The 12,198-nt window shown below is 45.7% G+C and overlaps 1 protein-coding gene across 3 annotated transcripts in view; it reads right to left on the bottom strand.

Annotated features, from left to right (window-relative positions):
• Positions 1 to 955: 955 nt before the first annotated feature.
• Positions 956 to 12,198, bottom strand: part of Gcnt2 (glucosaminyl (N-acetyl) transferase 2 (I blood group)) — a 108,609-nt gene continuing 97,366 nt past the window's right edge. For 2 of the 3 annotated variants that reach the window (XM_021215492.1, XM_029547531.1), the window contains exons 2-3: positions 7,989 to 8,084; positions 957 to 3,698 (exon numbers count right to left, since the gene is read on the bottom strand). In XM_021215492.1, the coding sequence (XP_021071151.1) occupies positions 3,508 to 3,698; positions 7,989 to 8,084 (287 nt within the window). In that variant the 3' untranslated portion in view covers positions 957 to 3,507. Of the gene's footprint in view, positions 3,699 to 7,988; positions 8,085 to 12,198 lie in introns of all 3 variants that reach the window. The other variant, XM_021215491.1, reaches the window with a different exon arrangement.

Genomic DNA, 12,198 nt, shown 5'->3' with positions numbered 1-12,198 from the left:
GTAGATGACCTGGTATCATTCACATCCTGTTGCTGGGCAACCCACGATGCAAACTGTTCCTGAGAGATCGTGAACTTATTTGGGATAGGTTCTACAAAGCAGGATTTTATCTGTTCAGTCTCTAACAACCAGCTCAGCACCTCGCAGCCGGGAAGCAGTTGTCATCTTTGCAGGTAGCCAGATGCACAGCTGTGTGCATAGGAGTGGGGGGACTCCTTGGATGAAGTAGATGGCTGGGAGTGTGTGGTTAAGATCTGTATCTTGCTCTGGCTCCCTCCTGAACCCTTTTCTTGACTCCCAGGTGCTCTGCCATGCTTTTTCCACCATGCTAGACTGACACCTCCAAATATTGTGACTCTAAACAAACCCGTCTGCCATCCAGCTGCTTCTCCTAAGCATTTGGTCATAGTAACTGACAGAAAACCGGACTAACGCAGTAGGAAATGCTAAGACAACATATGTCCGGTAAAAGACTTGTTCTGCAAACGCGAGTCCCTCCCTGAGTTTAGATTCCCAGCATCCATGTGAAAGCTGGAGAAGGGAGGTGCGCATGCCTGGAACTCCAGTGCTAAGGGGAAGGAGAGACGGGTGGTTGCTGAGGGTTCATCAGCCAGCCAGTCCAGCCCGGATGGCAAGCTCAAAGCTCCACGGAAGGCAGTTTACATAATACACACAATGCACATACATACATACCACACTCATGTGTGTGCACGCACACAAACACACACACACACACACAAATGTATAAATAAAACCAATTTCCAATTTTCTATTTCATCTCCTTATACTCCATCGCTCTCCCCTTAGCCCACAAGTGGAAAGGTCAATTATGTTTTTTTAGTGGAGAGATGATTTTAGACAGCTGTACATGTATATATGTGTTTCTTTTGTCCTTTTCAAAAGCTGGGGGATCCAGTGCATATTAACCAGGTATCAAGTAAATAGCCACTATTCCTGAAGGTGGAAAACAATATATTAATTTATTTCCAAGGAAACAAAAACAGAAAACATCCGAAAAGCCAAAATGGACACAGTAGATACGGGCACAATCCCTGCTATGCAAATGCTACACTCTTTCCAATAGTATTACAGTAAAGAGGTGACCAACAATGGGCATGTAAACTTCTCCAGAAAAAGAATGTCTCGTTTTCCACGAGATCTCGATCCAGTGTAAAACATTAGTCTTCAGGTGCTCCCACCCAAATCAAATAAAAAAGAGAGAGAGCGGTTTTAGACTTCGCCTTGACCAAGTGCTTCCGACCGCTCAGCCCTTTATTACCCGATACAACCCCATTTTATTTTTCAGTAGAAGAGACAAGAAAGTTTTACATGAAGTGATTTCCCTTTAAAGATGAGTAACATTCAGTACAATTACAGCACAAGAATGAAATCGTGGTAAGTGACGTCATGTAAAGCGTGTGGTTTTTTTTTTCCCTGCTAGAATAAATAAATATTTCTAAATGCAAAAGCACTAACAAAAAAAAATCACATTTTAAAAACTACAGTTATTCATGTATGTGTATATGTATATGGGGGGAATGGAGTGCCCAGGTGCAAGGACATGTGTGTGGAGGTTTGAGAGTTCCTTTCCGTAGTGGGCTCTCTCCCTCTGTCATGTGGGACCCAGGAATTGACCTCAGGTCATCAGGCTTGGCTGCAAACACCTTCACCTACTGAGTCCCAACCTTACGTTTTGTTTTGTTTTGGTTTTTTTCTGATTGAGAGAACTTTTTCTCATTAATAACACTGAGACCATTCTTAAACTCCACCTTCTCTGGTGATACTACGCATGGCTTTACTTCATCTTCTCTCCACATCCCTAAAGAAATGAGAGACTCAGAAAGATAACCTGAGTTCTTAGAATTTGCTCCCTAATGATCACGAACCATCCTAAGGCTTGTTACATCACCTGCAAGACGCAGGTGCTCATGTAGCCCACCAGAGGGGTGGATTTGTGTGTGGACTCTTCAATAAAAGAAGACAAGAAGGAGTTGGCGAAGACACAAGAGGCTCTCGCTTTCGTTTCCTCCTTCCTGTCTCTGAATTAATCTATGAAGTAATACATTGCTGATCTCTATGGCCCAATGTAATATATAGCCAGGCCAGGGTACGTGCGAAGTGTAGCCATTTTGTAAGACTCTGGAGCAGGGTTTCAAAAGCCGATACCACTCCCCAGAGTTTTACAGTAGAGAAAGTATCTGTCTTGTTTCCCTCGTGTCTGTCAGCATGTGCCTGGGGGAATCACAGACATTCAAGAGGCGTTGGCTGAATGTAGGCTGACGGATGGATGGATGGATGGATGGATGGATGGATGGATGGATGGATGGATGGATGATGGATGAGGGAACAAGGAAAAATGACACAGATGTCCACCTGTCATAAAAAGCTTGTAGAGATCCAGGTACTCCTGTCAGCACAAATCATTGCAAGCTAGAAGCTGTTCTGGTATGGTTAAAGCTGCACACAACAGAACCGGGTACCCATCTCTCATATAGAAATGAAACCCCAGAAGCGATTCATTCACAGGTTCCAGACCCACGCAGTAGCACCTTTCCTGTGGGAAAGAAAGAATTCCTTCATTCCTGTGAGGATGTTCCAGTGTTCTCTGGGAAAAGAGAACATTTTTGGAATAGAACACGGAAATGTCCGGCATCCCTGAGGCATCCTCCTCCTGCAGCCACCTCCTGTCTTACGGCACGTGCTGTCGGTCGCTTGTTAATGGCTTTGTTCTGTCCGCAGAACTGCAGGCACGAATAAACTGAAAACGTCGGTATTCACAAGGCCTGTGAGTGATGCTGGAGATGGAACCTAACTCTGCACCAATGTCAGTCAAATGCTTGGACACTGAACTTACATAGTCCCTCGGCTCTTCAGGATCAGCTTGTATTAAATGAAAATGGTTTGCATTGCTGGAAAGCTGTCTCTGAGTGTGCCTATGTGTGCCTGAGAATGTAGTTGCTAGGAGTATGGAATGACAGCTTCCTTCTCAAATAAGTTCTGATTTTCTCAGACAGTATTATCCGCCATCCTCCTTTTGAACAGGGTATACTGCGTATCTGGCACAGAGATCTGATGCATCTGAATTTATCACCGACCACCTAGCAGACGGAGACACAGATGACCGGCAAGTGACCGCCAGACACCAGGGCCAGGTGTGGTTGTCCACACTTGGAATCGCAGCCCTTAGGGGGCCAAGGTGGGAGGATTAGAGTTCAAGGCCATCCTGGACTACCTGACAAGAACCAGGCTTGCTAGAGATATCTAAGCATTCCAAAGAAATGGCCAGACTGGCAAAAATGCCAGGACAGTTTCGTGCAGCCATCCTGTCATATGTATCACAGTGCTCAGTGAACATTGCAGGCAGAGCTGTGTTGCCAGGTCCTCACGGTTCCCTGAAACCATTTTTTTTTTTTTTAAAGTCTTCAGCATAGCTAAGACAAGAGTCTCTTGGAAAAGAAAGCTCTTCTTTACGTCTTCAATTTCCATTCAGGCCCGAGCTGCTGCGGGTCAGAAATACCAGCTGGGCTGTATGGCAATCTCACTCTGGTTGAGTGTTCTTTCTCGAAGCCTCAGTTCCAGGCATTCCACGGTAAGAGGGTATGTGTTGAGTTCAAATTTGTTAGCAAACAGGCTCTGTGAATTAATTAGCCACTGCAAGTCTCCGTTTCCATAGATGCAAATGCCATGGACATAGTGACCTGTGGGGGAAAAGAGCAGTGACACAGTTAGACATACCTGCCTTTAGAAGTTGTGGGGTTGGTGAACTAGAGACAGCGGAAACCGAATCAGGTGTCATGAGACACCGATGAAACAAAACTGGGCTGCCCTAGTCCACCAGGAGCAAAGGCTGTTTGGGACAAAATTTTGTCTGTTTAGGACAAATGGCTCAAAGGCACTTGAGTAAGAAGAGCAAGGAAGAGCCGAAGAAAAGAGCAACCCAAAGAAGTTCACGCATGCGCAAGTGAGTGGTCCAGGTTATGTTCTAGAAGTGCAGGGATGAAAGACGCCCTTTCGGGTTGGTTTGTCTCTTCTCCGAGCTCTACGGGAGTCTATGCACGTCACCTTCACCCCTGGGCGTGTTACATACTAAGTCTCACTAAGGAAGCATGCCAGCACTAGACTCTGCAGGTAGCTCAGGTTGGTCTTGAATTAGCAATCCTATTGCCTCAGTCTCCCCGAGTGCTGGGCTAGCATGTTCCCTGCTCCTCTCCAAATCATTTCCCTCCATATTCAGAAGCCACCATCTGGGCCCACGCTGCTTCTGTCTAGACAGCTCTTAAGGGAGGCTCCTCTTGTGATGTGGGAGTCAGGGAGATTTCTCTTAATACAAGGAAGGAGAGGTTCTACTCTGTTGAGAACGTCTACACTGGCATTTAAGACCCCCTCACCCTGGTCACTCTGCTCTTCTGGACGATTCCTCTCCATACTTTAACCCTGGATCAACCACTTCAGACACACCGTCTCCCCTGCCAGTCCCAAGCAGGCTCTCTCTGATAGTCCCCAGAGGCTGGCACTTCCCCTGTAACCCTCTTCTCTCCCAGAGACACACAGCCCAGGCCCGGTAGCCATGGCGAGGCCATCTTCTCAGAAAGACCTATGTAATGGCTATTCCTAGTTGTCAACTTGACTGTATCTGGAATGGATTACAATCCAGAACTGGAAGGCTCACCTGTGATCCAGATCTTGAGGCTAGAAGACACAAGTTTCTGACCTGGATCTTGGCATGGAGATCTTGAGGCACAGTGGCTATGAAAAGTTTAGGCCCAGGCAATGTAATACATGCCTTTAATCCCAGGAGACTAAGGCAAGGAGATCTCTGAGTTTAAGGTCCGCCTGGGACAAAGCAAGTCCCAGATCCAGGTATGGTAGCACACACCTTTAATCTGGGCCACACCTTCTGCTGGAGGCCTACGTAAAGACATTGGAAGAAGGAAGATTCGCTCTTCTTTGCACTTACTTGCCAGCACATTGGTTGGAACCTCGTTCTACAGAAGACCAGCTGAAACAACTAGCCTTGTGGGACTGAGCAGCTACCAGATTCTTGGACTTCCCATTCACAGCTGCCCATTGTTCAACTGTAAGTTGACTGTAAGTCATCACAATAAATTCCCTCCATATAGAGACCTTCCTTAAGCTCTATGACTCTAGAGAACCCTGACTAATACAGCCTACCCAACTGCCTTTCCCTCACTCATTTTTGTTTTAGTATTTATTACCAATTGATGAGTGTGCGTGTGTGTACATGTACATGTGTAAACACACAGAAGCGCATGCATAGATGTATGCATCATATAGGTAACATACATATAAATATTATACAATTTAATTATAGATAATCTTTACAAAGTTATAGTTTCATGTATGCATTCATTTTTATGTTTCATAAATACACATTAAAATGTAGACATGACTCATAAGTATTTCATGATATGTGTGACATTTATCTGTTTACAGTGTTTTGTAGATATATGAAAGGAGGGAGAGACTACTATTTCTTGTCCCTCTTTCTAGGCAATGCCTTGCTGCTCTTTGGCTGGATCACATGCTCCAGAAAAGCAGGGATTTTAGACCACTTTGCCCACTCTGCATCCTCTGCCTCCGGTACAATGGCTGGTAAATATTTCAGCGCTGCATTAGTAATTATTGATTGAAGGGACAGAGAAGGCTGAGAGGCGGGTAGGAGAGAGGTTCATCTGTGAACCTTGGGTGATTGGGTGTGGACAAACTGTAGGCGATGTCTCAGGAAACCCTGGAGAGGGGGAAGACGTCTGTTTGAACAGGGATTCTGTTGAGGATGAAGAGTTGGAACACGAATGACGGAAAGTTGGAACGGTTCCCAGAGCTCTGTGGCAGGGTTACTAAGGGTCATTAAAAGTCAGAGCCAAGGCCCTACCTCAGTAAGCCAGGTTCAATAACCCATCTTTATTTAGTAAGCCAAACACATAAGAAAGAGGAGAAGCAGAAAAGGGAAATCTATTAAATGTGGCCACACTGAGAAGAGGGAACAAATAGATCCAGTGACTCACTCCAAGACCACGGAAGTGACCAGAGGAATGAAAGAGTCCCAGCTAAGGTGTGGTCGTACCCTGGACTGACCCATCTTTGTCAGGGCTCCAGTCTCTCCAGCAAGGTGGTTGGTCAGGCAAGCTGTCGGGGCTTGGTGAAACCTCTAGGAGAGACAAGGTCTGCCCCTGGCTGGCACTAGGCTTTAGCATTTTCCCCCCTCCTGGGGAAATCCTAATTCCTTGGGGTGCTTCATTTCAAGAGTCTGAGAGTCGTGGAAGAGAGGACAGAGTCTCTTCTATGATGTGTTACTGAGTCACGGCTATGAGGACATGCAATGTCCCACCCGTCTAGATTCTGCCTCTTTCTTTTTTCTGTATACTAGTGTGGAGGGCCATTTTTATATACCCGGAACTGTGTGATGCTTTCAAGTGGTTCATTGGCAAAGCAGGTATTTAAAGAAGAGAGATGAAATCTTAGTCTGTGGGTTTGGTCTGCCCAGGTCCTGTACAGTTCCTACCGTGTGATCAATAAAGGTCCCTACAGAGAAGCAAGGCTGACCAGTTGACATCTCGACTGAGGGGACCCTGGGCACAGGGAAAGGCAGAGAGGAGAGGCTGTGGGTGGGTCTCTACTGGTGAGACAGTAGCTTCTCTGGTGGGGGGAAGGGTACAGCTCAATGTAGTGAGCTGTACCTTACCTGGGTAACTGGTGTGGATGAGGCAGATTAGAGGGAGCGTATGGATGCTAGGGGGAGGCAGGCTATGGCTACTGGCCTGAGGATGCTGTGAAGATGATGTATGCAGACACTGGGAACCTGACTGGGTCTGGGGATTTGTTTTGTTTTGACAAGGTCTTACTATGTTATCTCTGGCTGTCCTGGAACTGACTATGTAAACCAGGATGGCCTTGAACTCACAGAGAGATCACCCACCTCTCTCTGCCTCAACAGCACTGGGATCAAAGGTGTGTGCCACTACTGCCTAACTCTGACTAGGATCTTGTGAAAGAGGAAATTAGGATATTGTAGAAGAAGAAGACACACAGGGCACAGGGAGAAGATACCACTTAAAAGCCAGAGGAGAGAGGCCAAAAGAGGAGCCAACTATGTGATGCTTGATCTTGCATTTCCAGTCTTAAGAAAAAACAAGGAACTTTCTGTTTGATAAGCTGTCCAGCCTGTGCTGCTTTGTTACAGCAGGTTTGTTAAGCATGTTGGTTTACCTGTCAAGTATGTTGCTAGGTTGTGCTCAGAGTGATTGGTGTCCAGACCTGATGGAATTCCTTCTTTAGAAGCATCTATAAAAATGACAGTGACTGGCAAGGGAGATGGCTCAGCGGTTAACAGTATCTGCTGCCCTTATAAAGGTCATGAGTTCAATCCTGGGCCATCTGCAAAAATGACACTGGCTAGCAGAGCATGGGTCTGCAGTCCCAGCACTTAGGAGACAGAAGTGTCAGAACCCAGATTTCAAGGACATCCTTGGCTACACAACAAGTTCTAGGTGACCCTGAGCTACATGAGACCCTCTCTCATTCCATCCCCCTACTCTGTCACAAAAGGCAGCCAGTGACTTGGGGTTTCCAGTTCTTGTCTATTCAGGGAAAATTCCCTTCTCCTTGATATCACAACCCCTGCAGCTCTCCAGCTCACTCCTGGCCTGTGTGTGGAAGGAAGAGAATTCTGCAGGGGCAGGAGGGGAGCATGCTTTGTCACAAGAATGGGACAGCACCTGTCCCAGCCCCTGCACTCCCAGAAGGTCAGGAAAGGGCACAAGAGAGCAGAAAAGATGGAGAATGTCTGAGATATTAAGACTCATCTTCAGGAGAGGCTTCACACTGAAGCTTCAGGCTTCTCTAACGATCAGCCCACTGCGTACTCCAGTTTTTCTCTGAACACAAGAGCACAAGGACCTCGCCTACTGGGTTTACAGTTGTCCTTGGGTCAGCCACAGGCAGGGTGGCCTCAGAGCAGGAGACCTTACCATGGCAGCCTCCGTGCTTCGCTTCCATGTCCATCCACTTCACAGCTCTAAGGTTACCCGTCCAGGATGCGTTTGGTGGCATGGCGCCAGGGACTCCTGTAACGATGACAACACTGCACTAAGAACCACGAGCTCGACCCGTCACTTAGTTCCCACGTCCCTCCGTTCTTCTCCAGGCTGTTGAGTTTCCGTACAACGAATGGTTGTCTTCCCGGACAGCAATAGCAATATCCTCTCAGATGTGACCACCAGAAAAAGTGTCTGCAGACATTGCCTCATGTCCTCTGGGGAAGTAACACTTGTCCCACTTGAGCAACACAGTGACAAGCCATCCCAGCAGCCTCCACTCATCTCAACAAACTCTTGGTAAGTCATGAAAGCGAAAGGGCCCACTTAACCATACAGGGTAGTTGTGCCTTCAAACAATACAAAACTCAGGACTGGAAATGGTGATGGGTTTTAGAATCCAGACCTCTAAGGAGTGTATATGGAATACAAATATGAAAGAGACATACTCAGCTTTCTGAGAATTGTGGCTTTTTTTTTTTTTTTTTTTGCCACGACAAACACAATTTATAATTTCATGTATAGAGACTACCATTTAGAGGTAAAGATGCTATGCAGATATCTGCACTCAAAATGCAACAGTCCTCTCTTAGGAAATTCAAGATAGTAAAACATAGTTTGGAAGGAGGGATAATGTTCCTTTTAGACACGCTGAAACCCTGTGGACACGCTATAGTACAGAAGAACTACAGTGGCTCTGAGGCTGGGCCTTCATACGCTACCCTGGATTATTTGGATGGGTGCAGAGGCCCAAGCAGTGGGAGTCCCGATAGGCTAGACTTCAGCCTTCTACTCCAGTATGCCAATCTAAGGTAAGCCGTCAAAGGTAGGTGGTCAAAGGTCAAAGGTAGGTGGTCAAAGGCAGAAAACAGAGTTCACATATATCAGGAAGCACAGAGAAATGGGGCCAATAACCCCAACTTCATCTTTATAGTTGCAGTACTGTCGCGAGCTCTACATTTCAACAGAGGGAGAACCAGGGTGGGCTGAAGGCAAGCGTCAGGCAAGTTGAGCTAGCCTTTGCTAAAGCCTGGTTTGGTTGTTCATTCCCTCCCTCCCTTTCGGTTGTGCAAGGTGACTGTTAAGAAGTCCCAGTTGCTTGTCGGGGCAAGCCTGTTCCCAAGAAATGATTGTTCCTGCTCGAGTGTGACTTCAGTCATGGGGTGAACAGCTCTGGGCCATTCCTAGAACTCAGCACGTGGGCAGGTTCAGGACAATCACTAGAGATGCCCGTCTACTTTGGGTGGGGGGTGGGGCTCTGGGGCAGGATGCTGCAAAAGCTGACCGTTGGTGCCTGTTACTCTTCTTTGTTTTGCCTGTGGTCCTCCAACGAGATGAAGGGAGATTACTTCAGTATCCTCAGATTTTAGACAAGACACTCCTTAAGTGCAGAAGTAAGCAAAGTTGATGAGGCAGATACAAAAAACGAAGACAAAGAAGCCAGCCTTTCAACGGCTCTTTAGTTACCCTGTGAGGAGGGTTCAGGGCTTCTTGGCAAATCAGTTCGTAGTAAAGGTGGAAGAGGCAGGGCAGAAGAGTTGGCAGCCACAGTAGTTTGAAGGAAGAGGAAGGACCCTCCCTGAGGAATGCAGGTGCAAACAAAACAGAATGGAGGGGACCCAGAAGCAAATGGGAACATGGTCCAGCCAACACCTCGGTTTCTGCCTTACTCCCACGCTCAGAACAGCATGACCATCTAATCTCTATGTTGATTTTGTGGTAATCTTACTGGCTGTTTAAGGGTCAAGGCTTGGACTCTGGTAGCTCCAACAAGTTGAGCCTGTCTACCTGTCCCCAATATGCCAACCAACGATTGGACAAAGGCAACAGTGAAAAGCAGCGAACTATTTATTCAGTGTGACCACACCGAGAAGAACTAATCCCTAAGCTGGTCTTCAGGGGCTTCACGTGAGGTTTAGGTTTGAATAGACAAGAGATATGCATAATCCAGCAGCCTTGTGCCCTGTTCTGACCCGTGGGAAATTCCTTCCTTCCGGGTAAGCTCCTCCTCCACTGTGACGACTCCTTGGATTTCCCTTCTCCCATCAAGGATGCCCTGGGGAATGTTAATTCTCCGGACTTCACTCCTGTAAAGTCAGAGGGCTGAAGGGAGGGGCTTGTGCATCTCTAGATCATCTTTCCCCGGCCAGAATGGTTAGAATGCAATTTTTTATAGCCTCAAATTTCTTATTTCTTAATTTCTAATTTCTTTTTTTTTTTTTTTTTTTTTGGTTTTTCGAGACAGGGTTTCTCTGTATAGCTCTGGCTGTCCTGGAACTCACTTTGTAGACCAGGCTGGNTCTGTATAGCTCTGGCTGTCCTGGAACTCACTTTGTAGACCAGGCTGGCCTCGAACTCAGAAATCCACCTGCCTCTGCCTCCCAAGTGCTGGGATTAAATTTCTAATTTCTTATTGCCTCAAATGAAAAACTGACTACTGAGGAAGATGGCATTTTCCAATAAGGATAAGGGGGAAAGGTCTAAGACCCAAACTTTGAAAGAAATTCTGTGGAACTGAACATTTAAAACTACCTATCTTATCTTTAAAAACAAAAACAAAAAACAAAAAACAAAAACCAAACATTAATAATGTGCATTTCAGAAGAAAACAGACCTAGTTCTTACTTGTAGCCATCTAATTATGGACCAATCTAAACCTAGATTTTTACCAACTCTTCCAATAAAAACAAAATGTTGCCACAACCTATCCTAACCTAACACTGTGGATCTTTAACTCCTGGGACTTTCTACCAGGAGCAAATCTTTTTTTTTTTTTTTAAATTGGTTTTTGTCTCTCAGACTTGAAAGCATTCAACAGAAAGACTTCAGCGGTACCACTTCCTAATATTGCTTTGTGTTTAAATACTTCAAAGTTTATTGTAGTGCTTGCCTATCCAAAAAGAAGTAAAAGAAACTTCCTCGTTTTGTTCTTGGTACGCACTCTTACGTAACTCAGATTACAAGGAAAAGAATTGATATTAAAACTTGCCTGCGAGTGTGGACATCCAGGAGAGAATTCAGTTTATTTTACTGGGTCAAGCTAATCTGAGGGTGATGTTTTTGAATCTATTTAGTTTAAATAGCTGTGCTGGATAACTAAAGACACCTTCCGGACAACACGGCTCTTAACCTTTGAGTAAGTACGTTTCTGGGAAGACATTTTTCTCTTTCATGCTCATTAATATTGATTGCACAAACTGAGACATGCCTTCCATCATCCCAGAGATCCAATCAGCACATTTACAATCAATGACCGCCTACCTTCTGAGTAGACACAGACACCCATTAATCTCTGGCTAGTAAAATTCCACACTCCAATACGTTCTTTGACAGGCCTCAAACATGTCTGTTTAAATATTATCTGTGGTTCATATTTGTGCATAAAATATATTGATTAACAGAAGGGGGAACAATTAGACTTTGTCTCTGCCCATCTCCCATAAACTTGTGGACACAGAGAAGTCTGGGAGAAATGGGTGTAGCTCCTGGCGTCTAGCTGGCTATTCCAGTGTGGTTCTTGGACTGGATGGAACATTATCACCTGGAAACTCACAAGGAATGCAGAGGCTTGGGCCCCACCCAGTGTTCCTGAAACAGGACCAGCATCTCCCTACGATCACAGAATCCTCTGCATGACCAAGTATGAGGAGAGATGAAAGGCCACAGGAGCAGCCTGTCTGCCATCCTTCCTTCATCTCTCCATATGCTTAACTCTGTCCTTCAATCCTGTGGCACTCAAATCTGCTCTGGTGGCCGATTTGCTACTCCTATGTCCTTTGTTCAGTTTAATTACTTTGTTTCCATTGCTGGGACTTGTATGTGTGTGTTTCTGTGTATGTTTAAGTTTTAATTTTTATTTTATGTGTATGTGTATTTTGAAGGCATGGGCACGTGTGTCTGGTGCCCTAGGAGCTGGAGGAGGGCCATTGGATCCCCTCGGACTGGAGATATTGGACCTATGAGCTGTCACAAAGGCGCTAAGAATCAAGTCCAGGTCCACTGCTTACTATCACTGGGTATTTTTTTATATCTTAGACTCTCCTCACTAATGAAGTAGTATATAAAATCAGTGCTTTCTAGTTTAGACCTTATGCAACTCACAGGGATGGGAGATTCTCTCTCTCTCTCTCTCTCTCTCTCTCTC

Source organism: Mus pahari, chromosome 16 (assembly GCF_900095145.1).
Source record: "Mus pahari chromosome 16, PAHARI_EIJ_v1.1, whole genome shotgun sequence".
Taxonomy (NCBI): Eukaryota; Metazoa; Chordata; class Mammalia; order Rodentia; family Muridae; genus Mus; species Mus pahari.
Note: the sequence above shows the minus strand (reverse complement) of the source record. Positions and strands in the feature narration are given on the sequence as shown.